General features: G+C 41.5%; 1 protein-coding gene across 1 annotated transcript; it reads right to left on the bottom strand.

Moving 5' to 3' along the window:
- Window positions 1–11,212: 11,212 nt before the first annotated feature.
- On the bottom strand, window positions 11,213–12,998 carry LOC148149895 (interleukin-6-like). The gene is made up of 4 exons (XM_087986828.1): window positions 12,916–12,998; window positions 12,580–12,693; window positions 11,600–11,746; window positions 11,213–11,494 (listed from the first exon to the last, which is right to left on the bottom strand). The coding sequence occupies exons 1-4, from the start codon at window positions 12,955–12,957 to the stop codon at window positions 11,309–11,311; spliced, it is 489 nt and encodes a 162-aa protein (XP_087842954.1). The 5' UTR covers window positions 12,958–12,998; the 3' UTR covers window positions 11,213–11,308.
- Between the last annotated feature and the right edge of the window lie 3,366 nt (window positions 12,999–16,364).

Below are 16,364 nucleotides of genomic sequence, written 5' to 3' on the forward strand. Positions count from 1 at the left end.
ATGCCTGTCTCTTTGTTGGCTATGTAGAACAGTCGATCTTCCGTAATTACACTGGCACCACTCCCCACCTCTTCCTCCGCTACATTGATGCATTGGCGTCACCTCGTGCTCCCGTGAGGAGGTTGAGCAATTCATCAACTTCACTAACACATTCCACCCTGACCTTAGATTTACCTGGATCATCTCTGACACCTCCCTCCCCTTCCTGGACCTCTCCATCTCCATTAATGACGACCAACTTGACACTGACATTTTTTACAAACCCACCGACTCCCACAGCTACCTGGATTACACCTCTTCCCACCCTACCTCTTGCAAAAATGCCATCCCGTATTCCCAATTCCTCTGCCTAAGCCGAATCTGCGCCCATGAGGATCAGTTCCACCACAGAACACACCAGATGGCCTCCTACTTTAGAGACCACAATTTCCCTTCCCCATGGTTAAAGATGCCCTCCAATGCATCTCGTCAACATCCCGCACCTCTGCCCTCAGACCCCACCCCTCCAACCGTATCAAGGACAGAACGCCCCTGGTGCTCACCTTCCACCCTACCAACCTTCGCATAAACCAAATCATCCGCCGACATTTCTGCCACCTCCAAAAAGACCCCACCACCAGGGATATATTTCCCTCCCCACCCGTTTCCACCTTTCACAAAGACCGTTCCCTCCATGACTACCTGGTCAGGTCCACGCCCCCCTACAACCCACCCTCCCTTCCTGGCACCTTCCCCTGCCACCGCAGGAATTGAAAAACCTGCGCCCACACCTCCTCCCTCACCTCCATCCAAGGCCCTAAAGGAGCCTTCCACATCCATCAAAGTTTTACCTGCACATCCAGGTCGCCTTTACATTGGGGAAACTGGACACCTCCTAGCAGAGCGCTTTAGGGAACATCTCCGGGACACCCGCACCAATCAACCACACCGCCCTGTGATCCAACATTTCAACTCCACCTCCCACTCTGCCGAGGACATGGAGGTCCTGGGTCTCCTTCACCACCGCTCCCTCACCACCAGAAGCCTGGAGGAAGAACACCTCATCTTCCGCCTCAGAACACTTCAACCCCAGGGCATCAGTGTGGACTTCACCAGTTTCCTCATTTCCCCTTCCCCCACCTCACCCTAGTTCCAAACTTCCAGCTCAGCACTGTCCCCATGACTTGTCCTACCTGCCTATCCTCCTTTCTACCTATCCACTCCACCCTCCTCCCTGACCTATCACCTTCCTCCCCTCCCCCACTCACCTATTCTACTCTATGCTACTTTCTCCCCACCCCCACCCTCCTCTAGCTTATCTCTCCACCCTTCAGGCTCTCTGCCTTTATTCCTGATGAAGGGCTTTTGCCCGAAACGTTGATTTTACTGCTCCTCGGATGCTGCCTGAACAGCTGTGCTCTTCCAGCACCACTGATCCAGAACTTGATGTGGAGGGGACAGTTTCAAATTTTACAGATCACAGAAACTTGGATGAATTGTAAACTGAAGAGGACAGTGTGTAAGTCTAAAAGGACATAGACGGGACTCAATGCAAAGACATGTAAGGAGATGCATTTTGCCCAGAAGAACATTGAAAGGTGCTACAAAATAGGGGCTACAATTCTAAAGGGGTTGCACAGTTCACTGAAGGTGGCAAGAAATGTTGAGAGAGCAATTAATAGAGCGTACAGTATTCTTGGTTTTATTAATGTGGACATGAATTATAAGAGCAAGGAGGTGATGTTGAACTTAAATAATATTTGTTAGACCACTGCTAGAGCATTGTGTACAATTCTAGGTGCCACATTACTGGGAAGACGCAAATACGTTGCAGAGTATGAGATTTACAAGAATGGCTCCAGAAATAAGAAAATTCAATTATGAGGATAGATTGATGAAGTTGGGACTGTTTTTCTTTGCGGGAAGAAGGCTAAGAGAAAATCTGTTAGAAGTTTTCAAAATCATAAGGGGTCTGGATAGAATAGTTAGAGAGTAAATATTCCTGATTGTGAAAGAACCAGAGGGCACAGATAATAAAGTGACACATAAAAGAAGAAAATGCAGGGTAAGAAAAGATTTCTCTCACACAGTAAGTAGTTGAGGAACTGCAAAGGGAAAAAAAAGATCCTGATGAGAGTAATATGCAACACTCCTGCAGTTGCCAGGATGTGAGGAAGAAAATAAATCAGAAGATAGAAATTTCATGTAGGAAAGGTATCATTCCAATAATCACGGAAGACTTCCATATGCAGATGGACTGGGAAAACCAGATTGGCAGTGGATTTCACGAAAAGAAATTCATGGAATGTCTACGAGATGGTATTTTTGGAGCAGCTTGTGAGGAACATGAGGGAACAGGCAATTCTGGTTTTGGTGATAAGTAATGAGGTACTCTTGATTAAGGAGCTGAAGGTGAAGCAACCCCTAGGGGGAAGTGACCATAATATGATAGAATTCACTCTGCAGCTTGAAAGGAAGAAGGTGGAGTCAGATGTAATGCTATTACAATTGAGTAAAAATAACTACAAAGACTTGTAGAAGGAGCTGGCAAGAGTTGATTGGAAGAGGAAGACAGTGGAGCAGCAATGGTTTCTGAGAGTAATGAGAAGGCATGCAGAAATTCATACCAAGGAAGGAAAAATATATTAAGGAGAGGATGAGGCAACCATGGTTAACAAGGGAAATCAGGGACAGCATAAAATCAAGAGAAAGCGTACAATGTGCTGAAGACTAGTGGGATGCTAAAAGATTGGGAAGCCTTTAAAAAACTACAAAAGATAACTGAAAAACAATAAGGGGGAACAGATGAAATATCAGAGTAAACTAGCTAGTAATAGAAAAGACAATTGCAAGAGTTCTTAAAAATATATAAAAGGTAAGAGAGAGGCAAGAGTGGATATTGGACCTCTGGAAAATGAGGCTGGAGTAGTAGTCATGAGAAACAAAGAAATGATAGAGGAACTGAGAAGGAGAAGGTACTGGGGAAGCTGAAAGGATTGAAGATGGATTAACCACCTGGACCAGATGGAGTACACCCCAAAGCTCTGAGGGAGATAGCTGAGGAGATTATGAAGGCATTAACAGTGATCTTTCAGGAATCACCAGAGTTAAGGGGGGGGAGGTGGAGGGGTTTCCAAAGAAGTGGAAAATGGTTAATGCAACCCCCTTGTTTAAGGAGGGAGGGAGGCAGAAGCCAGAAAATTATAGGCTGGTTAGCCTGACCTCAATTATTTCAAAGCCTTTAGAGTACTTTAGTAAGGATGACTTGGAAAGGTATGATAAAATATGACTGAATTAGCACAGCTTTGTCAAGGGGAGGTCACACCTGACAAATTTGTTAGAATTCTTTAAGGTGGTAATGAGCAAGTTTAACATAGGAGAGCAATTTGGATTTCTGGAAGACCTTTGGTAAAGTACCGTACAAGAGGCTGCTAAATAAGAAAAGAGCTCATGGTGTTAGGGGCAAGGTACTGACATGGGTAGCAGATTGACTGACTGGCAGAAGGCAGACAGTAGAGATAACAGGATCTTTTACAGGATGGCAGCCGGTGGCGAGTGGAGTTCCACAGGGATCAGTGTTGGGACCATAATTGTTTACATTATACATTAATGATTTGGATGAAATAACTTAGGGCATTATTGTTACATTAGCAGGTGACATAAAGATAGGTGGAGGGACATGTAGTGTTGAGGAAACAGGGAGGCTGTGGAAGGACTTGGATAGGACAGATGGAATTCAACATAGAAGGAGTGAGGTTATCCACCTTGATAGGAGGAATAGAGGCATGGACTATTTTCTAAATGAGGGAAGTCTTCAGAAATCCTAGTTCAGGATTCTCCTCAGGTTAACGTGCGGGTTCGTTTGGCAGTTAGGAAGGCAAATGCAATATTAGCATTCATTTCAAGAAGGCTAGAATACAAGAAATGGGATGTACTACTGAGACTATAAGGCTCTGGTCAAACCGCATTTGGAATATTGTGAGCAGATTTGTGCCTCCTATCTATGGAAGGATGTGCTGGCATTGAAGGGAGTCCATAGGAGGTTTACAAGAATGATCCTGGGAGCAAAGGGGTTGTCATATAAGGAGTGGTTCAGGAATTGAATCTGTACTCGATGGAGTTTAGAAGAATGAAGGGACTATCTCGTTGAAACTTCCAGTATACTGGGAGACCTGGATAGAGTGGATATGGAGATGTTTCCACTATTAGGAGTGACTAGGACCTGAGGGCACACCCTCAGAGTGAAGTGATAACCCTTTAGAACTACGATGAGGAGGGATTTCTTCAGCCATAGGAGGTTTATGATTATCACGCATTGAAGAAAACTATATTGGCTCCATATGATTTATTGCCTGCAGCTTTATCAGCAAAGAAAACAAACTGGCTAAACCCACATTGAATTCAAGAGAGTGAAACAGGTAGATACAAGCGCTAGAAGCTGAAACTATGTATAAAGCTCTTGGAGAGGTTATTCTCCTGGAGGATTTTAAAAACTCATTACCTTCCATGATAAAAACTCATATTGAGGACTGAAGGGTGGCAACTACTAGACAGGTGAAAATAATGGCTGACGATTATGAATTAATCCATAAAACTAAACCTTCCTCCATCATCCTCAAATTCGAAGGTGATATAAAATGGGAGTGTGAAAGGCAGGCAAGTAACCAAAATAAAGAATGGATATCTGGACATGTCCCAAGATCTCCTCATTAGAAAGTTATGAGAGTAGAGGTGAGAATCGAAAGCCAAGGTGTTTTCATTGTAACAAGTTGGGACACATTCATTCAGAACGCTGGAAGTTGAGGGGAAACCCAAAGCATTTTTGAAGTTCATAAGAATGAGTCAGCAAATGAAACTTAGAAGGAAAAGACCATGGCTCAGATTGTAGTTTTAACTACAGCTAAAAGATCAAACATAGATACTGTTGTGAAAATAAATACATACATTAGATACGAGGTACGAGGCTTTTATCTCGAAGGATATCTCTTTTTCTTCAAAGGAAACATCCCTGGCCATATCTGTATTTGGGAATATGGGGGCTACTCAAACTCTCTTGGTGGAGAAGGATTCAGATTTCCCTCAAGAGAATTCATTCAAAGCCAAAGTATTTGTAAATGGATAAGTGGAGTACATACCTCCCAAGTTCCATTGTACATCTGGAGTGTGATCTGGATGAATGGTAGTCGGGGTAGTTAAGAAATTACCCATGGATGGGGGAGTTATGAGTCATGAGTATTTATTGTCTCATAGATCTAGAAAGATACAGTGAAAAATGTTTTGTCAGTACAATCTGGCACCATTTTGAGTTACAAAAAGAAATTGTATAAATAGAGTTTAGTTTCTGTGCAAGGGGTTTTCAAACACAGACCAGAGCTTATGCAAGGTCTCTGCAAAATGTCCTGGACCTTTCAATGGGTCCCTGCATTCCAGGCCTAACGCAGCCAGGAGCTGACGACCTGCCAAGCACCGCCGCAGTCAATGACCCGTTGAGTAAATGAAACCATGCCTAAGGCTTCCCGCATCTAGGGGTCCTCGCACCAGACACTGCCATAGCTGTAGCCTATGACCCACCGAGCACCACTCTAGCTTCCCTATGATGTCAGAAGATGAAGAAAGTTCAAAGAGAAAGAAAAAGACAGGAAAGGAAAGTAAGAGAAGGGCATATAGGAAGACAGAAAATGCAAGAATCAATAAACAAGTATTTTACGCGGCCAAGACTTCACAATGTTGCAAGGCAGTTTTGTAAAATATGTTATACATATCAGGTGGTAAGAAAACTTCAAAATGTATTCAAATCAACATCTTTGATTCCCATACCAGTATTTGTAGAATTGCACTGTTGAGTTTTAGTGGGTTGTGTAGGACAATCATGAAAAAGTGGTACAGGCAAGTACCATTAATATCAAGAGCTAAAGAAATGTCTGTTTTTGTTTTATCAGATAGGTTATACTAATGTCAAGTGCTGCCATTTCGGTTAAAGAACACAATGGAGACTGCAGGAAGGCATTACTGTCTGTGAGGCATGGGACAGAGTAATTTTAGTTTTTGGGAGTTACAGAAAGCAAGGGCTGGTAGATTTTCCACCCTTTATACAACCTACCTAATTCGCTTTTCCATCAAAGCCAACAAAGCTTCTAATAGTAAGCAAAATTAAAGTTTTGTTTAGTTGAGTTTGCTTGCATGAATAAGAAATGAGACTTGATCTAGTCTGATAATGCTGTGCTTTGGAAATGGACACTTTCAAATAAATTATGGCTTAGAATTGTGTTGCATTGAATCATCAATGAGGTTTGATGGAAATTACTTGTTAGTTAATCTGATGTAACCAGGGATGGTTCAATACTTTCTTTGATTTTGGAGGATTATAATTATGGGAATTATTTAGCTGCATGGTGAGCAACTCCACCTTGCAACAAGTTTATGAAATTTTGGAAATTTCACAGATCATTTAAATTTGCATATCAAAGCTGGCTTCACCAAAAATCTAGTTTCCTGATGTTTTAATTTTGGGAGGTTTCTTTCTGTGTTGGTTGCAAAAGGTCATTGGAAGATCAGCAAATTAGGCTAATAACTTCCATTTGGTGACAGTTTTCTCTGTACACTGAAGGTAGTGAAATTATAAATGTGTTTCTTAGAAATATATTATGATTTCACCCCTAATTGCCATTAGATATTGCCTCATGCTAATGACCTTATGATGAATAGATTATATTGTTCTATTCTCTACTTTCTGTTATGGATATGTCTATGTGATGCATTGTCATGGAAAAAAAATGAGTCAACTTAAAAGTTAAATATTTTTCAGAATGCACTGCATTTGAATAAGCAGAATGAACAAAATGGCCATTACATTTCTAACCTGAAGTTACAACAACATTACACCTTTAATATACTATGTGACGAATTTTCCCAGGACTTGAGCACCAAAATATCATTTCCATGCTACACTTGAGATATACAGGTATTGAATACACTTCACATTCCACCCACTCCTCAAATAACATAGGCAATGGCAAGTCAGCTAGAAAATATATTTAGAACAGAAAAATGAGAATCACGGACATTTCATTTGCTATGAATAATCACAGTCCTCATGTTACTTCTTTTTTGATGTGAAGCTCCTCCTTGCTGTATTATAATAAAGTATTATAAAATTCATTCTGAAGTGAACTTTCTCAAAAGTTTCAAACCTAGTCCATTGCATTGCTTCTCCCTCTCATCCTTTTTGGTGTTTATAGCAGTTATTTTTGTTTAACATTTAACTTCATTCATGAGAACATGTTACAACTAAAATTAATGCTCAACATTTAAAACCAGAAAAGTAGGGCCATCTAGTGATCCAGAAAGATCATGGATCATCTTTCCATTTATCTTGTTATATATATAAAGATAATTGTGATCTGAGTTGCCTTTATATTTCAGATAGGTTGCATAACTACTTGATTAAATTTGCCAGTGGTAAAAGTGTCATGAAAAATTTGTTTTGAGATGCCGGTATTGGACTGGGCTGTACTAAGTTAAAAATCACACAACACCAGGTTATAGTCCAACAGGTTTAATTGGAAGCACACTAGCTTTCGGAGCATCACTCCTTCATCAGGTGGTAGTGGAGGGCTCAATCCTAACACACAAAATTTATAGCAAACATTTACAGTGTGATGTAACTGAAATTATGCATTGAAAAATTGATTGTCTGTTAAGCCTTTCAGTTTGTTAACAGACATTAGACCATGGCTGGTAGCGGAGTAGTTGGTGGAGAGTATGTAATTACAACCCAAACCAACTCACATCCCTTCAACTAACAAATACACACATATATATTTTCTATTAGCGTCACTTGAGCTAATCCTGAAATTGTTAATAACTTTCTGGAATTTGGCTTCACAAATGCAAATTGAGCTTAACTGCCCCAAAGTGCTCCCTCACTGACACGTCAGTCACTTGCCCTGACTTATTTCCCAAAAGAAGGTCAGGTTCTATTCCTTCTCCAGTAGGTACATCCACAGACTGAGTCAGAAAATTTTCTTGTACAAACTTATCAAATTTCTCTCCATCCAAACACTAAACACTATGGCAGTTCCAGTCTATGTTTGTAAAGTTAAAAGCCCCTACCATTACAATCTAATTATTTTTACAGATAACTGAAATCTTCTAATACATTAGCTTCTCAAATTCCCGCTGACTACTGGGGCATCAATAATACAGTCCCAGTAACGTGATCCATTTCTTATTTCTCAGTTTCGCCCAAATAACTTCACTGGACATATAGCCTCAGTACAGCCATAATGTTTTCCCAAACTTCTCTTGCATCCCTTTCCATTCTTCCTGTAGCATATATACCCTGGAACACTACTCATACAAAAGCTTCTTAAATATAATTACTTTTCCATCCTTGACCATCTTTGAGGCAGTGAATTCCAGACACCCAGTACAAGAATGTGTGAGCATACATAGCAAGGTCCCTCTGGTCCTCTGTACTTCCTAAGGTCCGACCGTACATTGTGTACTCTCTTTGCCTTGGTAATCCTCTCAAAATGCATCACCTGACACTTTTCAGAATTAAATTCCAGTTGTTATTTTTCTGTCAATTTTTCTTTCTATTAACGTGTGTAACTCCACACTTTCCCACATTGTATTTCATTGCCACTTATTTGCCCACTCTCCTACTGTCAAAGTCTTTCTGCAGCCTTCCTGCTTCCTCACCACGACCTGTCCCTCCACCTACCTTTGTGTCATCTGCAAACTTAGCAGTTATGCCCTCAGTTCCTTCATCCAGATTGTTAATATATAATGTGCATAGTTGTTGCAACCCCTCTGGAATTCCATTAGTTTCTAGATACCATCCTGAAAAGGGCCTCTTTATCCCCATTCTCTGTCTTCTGGTAGTCAGCTATTCATCTATCCACCTTGCCCTAATACCATGGGATCTTACTTTATTTAGTAGCTTCCTGGGTGGCAGCTTGTCAGAGGCCTTTTGAAAATTCAAATAGATTGCATCCACTATCTCTCCTTTGTCCAATTTGCTGATTACTTAGAGTCATAGAGTCACAGAGATGTACAGCATGGAAACCGACCTAATTCTAACAAATTTGTCAGCATGACCTCCCTTTAACAAAGCTGTGCTGACTCTACCCTATTTTACCAAGCACTTCCAAGTATTCAGCAATCTCATCCTTAATAATTTACTCTAAACTCTTACCAATGACCAAGGTCAGGCTAACCAGCCTAATTTGCTGTATTGTGCCTCACTCCCTTCTTAAACAAGGGTATTACAATAGCCATTTTCCAGTCCTCTGGGAGCCTCCCTGACTCTAGTGACTCCTGAAAGATCACCATCAATGCCTGTACAATCTCCTCAGCTAACACCTTGAGAACCCAGGGGTATAGTCCATCGACTCTGGGTTTATCCACCTTCCGAACTTACAGCTTCTCCTTAGTGACAGCCACTACCCTCATAACTGCCTCTTGACCCTGTTGAAGTACTGGTATTTGTTTTTAATCATTTTTGGGATATGAGCATGGCTAGCTGGCCAACATTTATTGCCTATTCTTAGTTGCCATTGAGAATTAGGTGTGTGCTTCCTTCTTGAAACACTGCAGTCCACTTCTGTGGGTTGACCCACAATGTCCTCAGGGAGGCTATTCCAGGACTTTGAACAAGTAGCAATGAAGGAACAGGGACTTGTTTCCAAGTCAGGATGATGATTGGGATTGGAGTAGAGCTTGAAGATAGTGCTGTTCCCATGTATCTGCCACCCTTGTCCTTCTAGATAGGAATGGCTGTGGGTTTAGGAGATGCTCTCTGAGGATCTTTGGTGAATTTCTGCAATGTATCTTGCAGATAGTACATACTGAGCATCGGTGGTGGAAGGAGTGGATGCTTGTGAATGTGATGCCAATCAAGTGGGCTGCTTTGTCCTGGATGGGGTCAAGCTTCTTGAGTGTTGTTGGGGCTGCACCCATCGAGGCAAATGGGAGGGGGGGGGGTATTCCATCAGATTTCTGACTTGTGCCTTGTAGATGATGGACAGGTTTTGGGGAGTCAGGTGGTGAATTGTCTGCCACAGTATTACTAGCCTCTGACCTGCTGGTGCAGCCACTGTGTTTATGTGTGAGTCCAGTTGAGATTCTGGTCAATGGTGATCCCCAGTTTGTCAAGAGTGGAAGGATTCAGTGATGGTAACACCATTGAACGTCAAGGGGCCATAGTTAGATTGTCGCTTACTGATGATGGACATAATCTAGCATTTCTGGAGTGCTAGTTTTACTTGCGACTTGCAAGCCCAATGATACTGGTGTCGTCCAACATGAAGACTGATGCAAGATACCTATCATTTCCTTCAACATTTCTTTGTTCCCCATTACAAATTCTCCAGCCTCATTTTCCAACAGTCCAATGTCTGCTCTTGCTTCTCACTTAGCTTTTGTATAATCTGAAAAATTCTTACAATCCTCTTTTACATTACTACCTAGTTTATTTTGTATTTCACCTAGTACTGCCCCTGCCCCATTACTCTTTTAGTTATCCTCTGCTGGTTTATAGTCTTCTAATCTTTCCAAGTTCTAATTTTCATATATTCATATATATATATACTGTATGGGACTTCAGTGAATTCTGCAACGCTATAATTTTATTAAAATAAATTTAAATATTTATTGTTCATATAATTGACATTTACAATAAATCATCTGAAGTTTTAGAACACATAGCAAAGTAAATAAATATAATATAGTTCATAAATATTACATTATTTTTAAAGTCACCATTTAATAAATATATTCTTATTAACATTGGATGAACATTTCATACAAAATATTTATAATGTAAATAATGATATTAGCAGGAACATAAGTATATTAATAATCCATAAATTCAATTAAGAATACGACAAGGTGAAGTTTAATTGTTTTGGGCAGAGAATTTTCGTCACTTCATTTGAAAGAGTTGAGAAGCATTTTTTTAAGATGGATTCTTAAGAGTGATTTGCTCACATACTGTAACGATTTTATAAAATAAATGATATTTCATCATGCAATTCAGTGTTTATGTTGCATGTTAATTATCAAAGCCCAAAAACTTTCACAATCATGTTACAAAGTTGATAATTACAACTTTAATAAACAACGTAATCAAAAATGCAAAAACAATTCCAAAATCTAAACACTAAATTGGCAGTAAACGCCACTTTTAAATAACGGTAATAGTGCAATGCACTTTTACAACCTATTTAGTTCTTTCACAGAACAACAGTCATCCACTTGGTGGATGTGTTTTTGTATCCTATATTGAACTATAACGTTCATACGGTGGGGGCTTTGCTGCTTTAGATCACACTCTTGATTGCGTTCTCATAAAGCGGATGGCTCGGGCTGTTCCCTCAATAAATTTAGTGAAGTCCCGAAGGATGACATGCACTGTCACCTGTGTGCTCCAGTCTGAGTTTGACGCCTGGTCTGAGATTGGAACCTCCAGTTCAGCCTGATGCAGATTAGTGATGCCGAACTCAGCCTTTAACTGAAATGAAAGGAAACAGAATAGTTAGTGAGGTGTAATTTCAGTTTTGAGAATATCTACTGACTATCAGAGGTTGCTTTAGTAACTGTCTCTGTTGACACTGACCTGGTTCATGATCAATTCAGCCAGGTGCTGGGTGCTGGATCTCATCCATGTCACTCGGTCATTCGAACTGGAGATGGATGTTTCCACCAATAACAAGAAGGGCTTGTATTTCTGAAGACCAGAGGCAATCGCTTCGAGACAGGTTTGCTGAAGAGAAGGTTTCAGTATATTGAACGTTTGGTGGATTTAATCATATTTTGTAACTAGTTGTGGTTATGATTAATTTATACAAAATATATCTTAAAGAGAGTATCCTAGTACATTCGTGAAATTATTTTGCCTTCTTAAATAAACAATTTGTGGCTACATTTTGCTGAGTGAGATTATTAAATATGCCTCATCAGCAAAGAGTACATAACCTAGCTCATTTTTATCTGATCTGTTATATCTCTTTTGTCGATCAATACAGACGATTCGAAAATATGTCCCATGTGATTTCGAAACTCGGGGCGCACTGAAGGAAGCTTTCCCTTGTGTTTAGTGAGTTGGTAGTTTATCCCACTCTTGGTTAACACCGTGTGAACAATTTCCCTGATTCACTGTTTACTGACCGCTCTGTTGTGCTGTCTGCTCCTGCACTGTTACCGCCTGGTCACCTCCAGGAGGCAGCATTTCATTAGCCCTGAGCAGGAGCTGAGCCCGAGCAAACCTTCAAACCTTTGACAGTTCTCAGGTGATTCGCTGGTTTAGTGGGAGCAGGGTTACAAAGGGAGGATGGGGAGGGTGCAGCCAATTTCTAACATCAGCCGGACATTCAGGGGGCTGGGACCCTGACCTTGTGTTTGGGAAGAGGAGATCTGAGATTGTAACTCGCTCTGGCTCCCCGATTGGCAGCTTTCACATGCAATCGATGGCAAGGCGGGAGAGTGCAGCGACCCGAGCTCCTTCACATCCCTGCAGAGAGCCCCTGACCGACTCGGCCTGCAGGGCAGATGTGCTCGTACTGCCACACTCCCACTCCCACTCTCTCTCTCACTCACCTTGTGGAAATTTATCTTTAAGCATCGGTCCTGGGCTCGGATTTGGGGCAGGTCGAAATCGTAGCTCAGCAGCGAGCTCCAGTCTTGTTCACAGAGCGAGAAAAACTCACACACCTACGAGGGTAATACAAGATCACACAATGAGTGTAAACCAGGTCCTGCTCCTTTGTGAAGAATTCGAGCTTCGAGTTCCCAATCTCCCTGAGTCTCAACTCCCCCCCCCAACACCCCCACCCCCTGCTCCGGACACCGAGTCTCCAAGTTTCAGTCCCTGCTCCGCAACCACTCGTTTCCCAAAGCGCAGACCCCGCTCTCTGTCTCCAGCCACTGACTGACCTGAATGTTCCGGAGCTCAGCCGCTGTATTCCGGATTTCCATCGCCAGAGGGACGCAGGTCGAGCAGGTCAGAGCTGCTGAAGGCAAACGCACCTCCCTTCCTGAGAGCTCCGTTACAGGGAAAGCAGCGAGCCCTGCAAACAGCAACAGGAAAACTTGGCAGGAATCTGCAGGAAAAGAGACAGAACCTCATGAGAAACGAGCACTCCCCCAAACTCTCTCTGAAAGGAGACGTCAGGAGATAACAGGCTGCAAGGATCACTAACATTGGACAGGTCTCATGTTGAATTGCTCTCCTCCTCACTTTGCACAAAGCTCTGAAATGTGTAGCTCTCTTTCCAGCCCTTCTCCACTATTTATTACCATTCCCTACCTTTTGGGGAAATCCCACATTTCTAAAAGATCCTGGTGACGTCACCTTTGACTGTTACTTCATGGGGTTGCACTGTGCTGAGTGTAGTTTATCCTGCCAGAGGTTCCACTGTCATAGTGTGTCACCCCGTTTGTCTTACACCACACATCCTCATGTCCGCTCAGCTCCTGTGCAGCAACCCTGTGACGTACATCATCCAGCTACCGACATCTCGAAATACTCCTCTCCCTGCTCTCCGCTTCGCTCTTATTTCTGATTGTTACTTTTTGAGATCTTTTTATTCTTCATTTGTCTTATTGTCTGTGTACGGAATCATTCACAGTTCAAAGGTTTCTATTTTCTTCCAGAGATATTTATGTAATATCCAGAGTTGAGAGAAACAGTTGGATATATTGTATCTTGTTAAGACTTCTTTCTTTGTGACAAGCCTGAATTACATTGTTGGGAACACATTCATCTTCTCAGAAATACTGTCTCTTTCCTTCTAACTTGCACCGTATCCTCCATCTTTTATTCTAAATACACAAGCTTATTGTTCCAATGTCACACCATTCACTTCAATTTTCATTAAGGGTTATTCTAATGTATTCTTCATAACTGTTATTGCATTTCTCTTTTTAGTTCATACTCGATCCTTATTCTACATGTCTAGGTATCAGTTCATAGAATGATAGATCCCCGACAGTGTGGAAACAGGCCATTCAGCCCAACAGGCTTACACTGACCTTCTGAAGAGCATCCCATGTAGACTCATCCCCCTAACCTTGCCCTGTTACTCTGCAATCCCTATGGCTAACACACCTGACCTACACACCATTGAACACCATGGGCGATTTAGCGTGGCCAATTCACCGAAACTGCGCATCCTTGGACTGTGGGAGGTAACCGGAGCACCCAATGGAAACCTATGCAGACACAGGGCAAATGTGCAAACTCCACACTGATAGTTCCCAAGGGTGGAATTGAACCAATGTCCATGGTGCTGTGAGGCAGCAGTGCTAGCCACAGCTGATTTATGATATTTTCCAGAGCTTCTTGTGACTTTGCAAGTTGCGTTGCATCATCAGCATCCCTACAAACTTATGTTCCTGCCTCCAATTTTTACCCCTGGAATATTATCTAATTCACTGAATGTTTGTTCTATTTACAGATGAATAATTTTGGTGAAAGGTCATTACCTGGTTGTACTGTTATCTTCACTTGACATCTTTATTGTCACAGATCAAAAATATATTAAGTTTTGGTGGTAACATGATCAAACATATGTTCATAGCCAATGGAGTATATGCAAGTGTACATTTTTGCAGATTTTTGCTCGGTTAAATATTAAATATTGATGTTAGTTAAGAGATAAGTATAATTCTCGGCTTCAGAGAAAACTCTGTAATTCTTTGAATAGTGACATGGGGTAGTTTACAGATGGTCATTGGAAGGTTTAAACAAGTCTGTGATTGATAATCCCATCTGAAAGTTGGTCCTTCAGACAGTGCAGTGTACTCTTGGCATTTTCGAGATTGGCAGCCTAGATAAGGCTATGCAGGAAACAGGCCCTTCAGCTGAACCTGTCTATGCTAACCAGGTTTCCTAAACTGAACTTGTCCCAGTTTCCTGCTTTAACCCCAAAACTCTCCAAACCTTTGCTTTCTGTGCATCTGCCCAAAAGTCTTTCAAAGACTGTAATCATACCTGGCTCGACCACTTCCTCTGGCGGCTCGATCATTATATTTTCTATTAGGTTCACTGGAGCAGTTCCTGAATTTGTTAACTCCTTCTTGGAATTTGGCTTTACAAATACAGATTGAGCTGAACTGTCATGCTCAAGTGAACATGGACAATGTCACCAGATTATTCAACTGAAGTTTTAGTTGGTTTTCATCCAACACTTCAGGAAGGGGTCACAGGACAGTGAGCTGAATGAAGATCAGGCCTTAGCTTCTCTTTTGAAGCCTCTGTCATTAAAGTTCAGTGTAAGGACACAGGCTGACACAGAATAAATCTGGCCTTTCAGCTTTTTATGTCTCAACTACACATTATTTGATGAAATTGAACATAAAAAAGGATTTAATGAACACTGGAATTTTCAAGAATGTGAAGAAAACAGAGTGTAACATTATTGTGGGGCCATAGGACTTGACGATGTTACCAAGATGGGGTGAAGTGAGAACGCAGAGGTTTGAAAAATGGCTCAAAATCACATATGACATCTAGTTTTACCACTGAAAAATAAAGATTTAGACTTCCAGATTTCCAAGGGAGAAACCTGTCAAAATGTCCCTCCTGACACATACTGATAGAGGTAACATGCAATGAGTGCCAACTCTCACATCTGACTAATAAGAAGGTCCACAAGAAACTCGCAGATGTGATGAAGGCAAGCAACATAACACATTCCCTTTCCTTATTCAGTCACTTTATTACCGGCACATTGTCCATGCTCACCACTTTAGAGTCGTAGAGTCATATAAATATACAGCATGGATACAGACCCTTTGGTCCAACTCACCCAAGCTAACCAGGTATCCATTTTCCAGCATTTGCCCCATATCCCTCTAAACCCATCCTATTCATGTTCCCATCCAGATGCCTTTTAAATGTTGTAATTGTACCAGTCTCCACCACATCCTCTGGCAGCTCATTCTACGCATTCACCATCCTCTGTGTGAAAAAGTTTCCCATTATGTCCCGTTTAAATCTTTACCCTGTCGCCTTAAATCTATGCCCTCTAGTTTTGAACTCTCACATACTGAGGAAAAGACCTTGCCTATTTACCCTATTCATGCTCTTCATGATTTTTTTATAAACCTCTATACGCATACCCCTAAGCTTCCAAAGCTCCAGAGAAAATAGCCCTAGCCTATTCAACCTCTCCCTATAGCTCAAATCCTCCAAGCCTGGCAGCATGCTTGTAAATCTTTTCTGAAACCCTTTCAAGTTTCACAACATCCCTCTTAGAGGAGGGAGAGCAGAATTGCTCACAATATTCCAAAAGTTGCTGAAACAATGTCGTGTACGGCTGTAACATGACCCCTCACCTATTATACTCAATGTACTGACCAATAAAGGGAAGCATACCAAA

This window comes from Chiloscyllium plagiosum, unplaced genomic scaffold, assembly GCF_037043375.1.
Source record: "Chiloscyllium plagiosum isolate Xiang-an unplaced genomic scaffold, Cpla_swu_hap1 HiC_scaffold_5, whole genome shotgun sequence".
NCBI classification, from domain to species: domain Eukaryota; kingdom Metazoa; phylum Chordata; class Chondrichthyes; order Orectolobiformes; family Hemiscylliidae; genus Chiloscyllium; species Chiloscyllium plagiosum.